This window comes from Mauremys reevesii, linkage group 1, assembly GCF_016161935.1.
Source record: "Mauremys reevesii isolate NIE-2019 linkage group 1, ASM1616193v1, whole genome shotgun sequence".
In the NCBI taxonomy this organism is placed as follows: Eukaryota; Metazoa; Chordata; order Testudines; family Geoemydidae; genus Mauremys; species Mauremys reevesii.
This window is the reverse complement of record NC_052623.1, coordinates 11,891,008-11,895,922: the sequence shown is the minus strand read 5'-3', so window position 1 is coordinate 11,895,922 and position 4,915 is coordinate 11,891,008. Positions and strand designations below refer to the sequence as shown.

At 49.5% G+C, this 4,915-nt stretch overlaps 1 protein-coding gene across 1 annotated transcript; it reads left to right on the top strand.

Moving 5' to 3' along the window:
* Nucleotides 1-3,111: 3,111 nt before the first annotated feature.
* Nucleotides 3,112-4,059, top strand: LOC120396081 (olfactory receptor 52D1-like). Its single transcript, XM_039520987.1, has one exon. It carries the CDS (start codon nt 3,112-3,114, stop codon nt 4,057-4,059), a length of 948 nt encoding a protein of 315 aa, XP_039376921.1.
* Nucleotides 4,060-4,915: the final 856 nt, after the last annotated feature.

Genomic DNA, 4,915 nt, shown 5'->3' with positions numbered 1-4,915 from the left:
GAAAGGGAGACTCCCTACAGCATGGCTCTGTAGCCTGGCTTTCATTGCACTAAGGCTCCATGTACATTGGCAGATTTTATTTTCGGAAAGTTTGAAAAACGACCAAAAAAAGCACGTTCACATTGTCTTTCTCTTTCGGGAATTGTGCCCAGGCCTGGAAGGTGTCCAGTCTGAGGAAAAAAACTTACTGAAGCATCTCTGAGGGTGAGATTATCTGTATTCAGTTTGATTAGACATAGATTTGGAATTTTATTTTATTTTGCTTGGGGACTTACTTTGTTCTGTCTGTTACTACTTGGAACCACTTAAATCCTACTTTCTGTATTTAATAAAATCACTTTTTTCTTATTAATTAACCCAGAGTGTGTGTTAATACCTGGGGGAGCAAACAACTGTGCATCTCTCTCTATCAGTGTTATAGAGGGCGGACAATTTATGAGTTTACCCTGCACAAGTTTTATTCAGGGTAAAACGGATTTATTTGGGTTTAGACCCCATTGGGAGTTGGGCATCTGAGTGTTAAAGACAGGAACATTTCTGTGAGCTGCTCTCAGGTAAACCTGCAGCTTTGGGGCAAGTAATTCAGGCCCTGAGTCTTTGTTGGAGCAGACGGGTGTGTCTGGCTCAGCAAAACAGGGTGCTGGGGTCCTGAGCTGGCAGGGAAAGCAGGGGTAGAAGTAGTCGGCACATCGGGTGGCAGCTCCCAAGAGGGTTTCTGTGATCCAACCCGTCACAGTAAGGGTGAAAAGTTTGCTCAGGGTGCACTGCTGAGTAGAACACTTGGCTGCTGATTTTGAGCTGCCAGATACCAAGGCTATTAGAGGGGCATAATGGGGGGCAAGTCGAATCAGGGAGGCTTTCTGTTTTTAAAATGAGAGCGAGTAATGTTTGTTGCTATGCTTGGGATTGTAACGCACAATGAAGTCCAGTTTTGGTAGGTGGGAAGCAGTTGTGATTGTTCAGGCCCAGGGTTCAATGTAAGGAAATGATACAACTGCCTGCTGCTTTGCTGCTGCCATCTGCTATCATAACTTCACCGGAAACAAATCAAGACTGATTAATAGTCAAATAACTTTGCTTTTATTGCCAAAAACCCCACCACACCATGCACACACAAACAGCTGAGCGTAAGTCCAGCTTTCATTTGAAAAGGTGTCTGTGGAGGTGGAGTGAACAGTAAAGTGAGAAGTCCCAGAAATCGGAAAGGAATGTGCGGGTGGAGTTTGGGAAGGAAATGGCAAAGAGTTATGAATGTGCTGAAGGGGAGGGCGGGCACCCATCTGCTCAGATTGGAGCAGCAGGAGGGACTGCAGCATGGCGGTTTGCCACTCCCAAAGTTTTATCAGCATCTCCATTGCATCTCTACTGTATGCCTCATTTTCTTTTATTTCCTAATTGTCACTTTCCCTCCACTGCCTGCATTCTGTCTTGTCTGCATCAGAGTACTGCAGCACCTCCCGGAACGTATCTTCTTTGCTCCGTCTTGGGCACTTTCTTATCCGGTGGAGACACTCGGCTGGAGTGGAGGGGCTGCCTCCTTTCAAGGACATATCTGGTGAAGCACAAGTAACAATAAACAGAAGCATTATTGTTAAGTACACGGGCAGCATTGAAACGCTTCATTAAAATACACTGCTGGTAACACTCCTATCACTTTCCTGCTGACCCTTGACAAGCACACATGCCAGTGAACACTACAAGCATGGTGAGTGTTCTCAGGGGCGGGGGACGTTGTGCGTGGGAGAAAAGCAGTGTGAAAGGGGTCGCAGGGCACTTCTCAGGGAACAACACTCTAAAGTTTCCCACGTTTTTCCACAGATGGGGGACATTGTGGCAGATATCTCTCTCCTGAGGGTAAACAAGGAAGCAAAGGTGCATCTACTACATGCTTCCAGTTTCCACCCTGGTCTCTATGCTGCTCGCCTGTGTGCTGCTTTGGTCTTTGCCCAAGTAATTGCAGAATGGCGGGAGAAAGGTCCCTCAATGGGGGAAGGAACAAAGAAACTCTGCAAGGAACCTCCAGCAGAGGATTGCAGAGTACCTGCAGGAAAGCTTCCTAGAGATCTCTCTGGAGGATTCCAGTGAAATCTCGGTGTGCATCAACACCCCGTTCTTCCATACTGCCTCGCTGCACGGGGAAATGCCCAGCACCCGCAAACACAGCCAGCCTTGAACATTTCTCTGTCCTCCACCCACCTCTGCACTTCACAGAGCAAAACCACTTACCAGGGGTCTCCTCCCCTGCTTCTGGCTCACCTGACTGTGACTTCCGAGACTGGCTGGACACCTCTAGAGTGGAGAACAGCTCCTGACTGGACGCAGCACTGGGCAACCCCAGCATGGGCACCACATCTTCCAATGTCTCCAGCTCTTCATCAGTGACTTCCTCCTCTGGGTTATGTCCCGATTCCGTCAGCTGCAGCCCACTGAAGTATCCACGGGGCTTTTGGTGGTGGAAATGGGGTCGCAGCCAACTCCTTATAAAAATGGCAGGTCTGGGGCGCAGCACCAGAGTCACCTTTTGCCTCCCTTGCCTTCTGGTACTCATGCCTCAGCTCTTTCCCCTTTGCTCTGCACTGCAGCTTGTCCCAATCCTAGCCCTTTTCCCACAAGCTGCAAGAAATCTGCCCAGAGGTATTGAAATTCCTATAGCTAAAGCACAGCTGGGACTCCTCAGCCTCCTCTCCCCAAATACTGAGCAGATCCAGCAGTTCCACAGTGGTCCAAGCGAGAGACCATTTGCTGCATGGAGCCACCATGGCCACCTGGGAAGATGTGATGTGAACACTCCACGCCGAGGAAGGGGAATTTCAAAATTCCTGGGCCTTTAAAGGGGGAAGAGTTGAAAGTCCTGACCACAGTGATTAGGATGGGCATTGTGGGGTGCCTTCCAGACACCAGTTAAAGTGATGAAATCAAGTACGATGTCTACACTGGCAATTCAGCAACAAAACTTTTGAATAAAAAGTTATTAACATTTTCTCTCCATCCAGGTGTTTGTCCTGTGATCATCACCCAAGACCCTGGGCACATACAGGAAATCAGGGGAACATATGGTACATGCAGGAGACGCTGTTCTGCCTCAACGTTGGACACCTTCTCCCCTACTCCATGTCAGATTCCAACTCAAGTGATTTCACCAACCCCTCCACCTTCATCCTGCTGGGTATTCCTGGCCTGGAGGCAGCCCATATCTGGATCTCCATCCCCTTCTGCACCATGTACACCATAGCCATCTTGGGGAACTTCACCATCCTGTTCATCGTAAAGACAGAGTCGAGCCTCCATGGGCCCATGTACTATTTCCTCTGCATGCTGGCCATCACCGACCTGGTCCGGTCTACATCCATCGTGCCCAAAATGCTGAGCATCTTCTGGTTCTATTCCAGGGAGATCAATTTCAGTGCATGCCTCACCCAGATGTACTTCATTCTCAGCTTCTCTGCAATGCAGTCTGGAATCCTTGTTGCCATGGCTTTTGATCGCTACGTGGCAATCTGCGATCCCCTGAGACATTCCACCACCCTGACAAACCCCATGGTGGCCAAAATTGGCCTGTCCATGATGCTGCGCGGCATCATGCTCATACTGCCCCATCCCTTCCTGGCAAGGAGGTTGCCATATTGCAGAACCAACATCATTCCCCACACGTACTGCGAGCACATTGCCGTGGTGAAGCTGGCCTGCGCTGACATCAGTGTCAGTAGTTACTACAGCCTCTCTGTGGCATTGTTCGTGACCGCTCTGGATGTGTTTTTTATCGCCGTGTCCTATACCCAGATCCTCAGGGCCATCTTCAGACTCCCAACAAAGGACGCCCGGCTCAAGACTTTTGGGACCTGCGGCTCCCACCTCTTTGTCATCTTAGCCTCTTACATCCCAGCTCTCTTCTCCTTCCTCACACAACGGTTTGGGCACAATGTGCCCCTGCATTTCCATGTTCTCATGGCCAACATGTACCTCCTGGTGCCCCCCATGCTAAACCCCATCATCTATGGGGCGAGGAACCAACAGATCCGGATAAGGCTGCTCCAGCCCTTTACTCATAAATGGACCTAAAGTTTTCTCCTGGTGCTCTGGCTCTCAGACTGAGCTCTATGCAGAGCTGTCTGGTGACATGGTGCTGGGCCCTCTGCCCTGAACCACTGACTAGCCAGTCAAGGAGACATTAAATCCTTTCCTGACCTTACTGTGCTGTGTCAGCGTGACAAACTGGGGAATCTGCCTATGTACAACTCATAGGGTTGCCACCTTTCTAAATGCTGGTAACTGGAAGCCTCAGGGCCCGCCCCTCTGCCCTGCCTCTTCCCCCAGGTTCCGCCCCTGCTCTGCCTCTTCCCCTCAAAGCCCCTCCCCTCACTCGCTCCTCTCCTTCCCACTCCCTGTCAATCTCTGGATCATCCCTGTGACACTCGGCACCCCAAAGCACCCATATTTATCATGGTGATTTAATTATCATATGTTTTGTTCAGAGTATGCCCTGTGAGGTATCATTCTAAAAGTCTTAATCTGCTAAACATTGATATCCCCTGGGGTTGTATGCGCTGTCATTGTATGTGAAGCTATGAAATCCTGCTATGTTTGAGTTACTAAAGGGTGATGTGAGGCTGGAAACACACAAAACCAGCCTTTCAGGTATGTCAGAGGAGTAGCCAGACACTGTTAGTTGCTGTCATGAACACTCATCCAGGGAAGAAGCCCCTAGCCCAGGATTCTGTATAAGGAAGCCTTCTCATTGGGAGTATGGAGACAATGGAGAATGTTTGGCCAATGCAGGAAGACCCCTCCAGGTCACATGCACAGACTTTCCAGCAAGCTGGAAGAAACTATAAAGGATGGGGAGTGACATCATCACTTGTCTTCATTCCCCCACAACTCAGCACCTGCAAGAAGCTCAGGAAGACAAAGAACTTTG

Excerpts from the sequence above, each read along its gene's own strand:
- LOC120396081 (XM_039520987.1), top strand. The coding sequence starts at position 3,112 with ATGTCAGATTCCAACTCAAGTGATTTCACCAACCCCTCCACCTTCATC.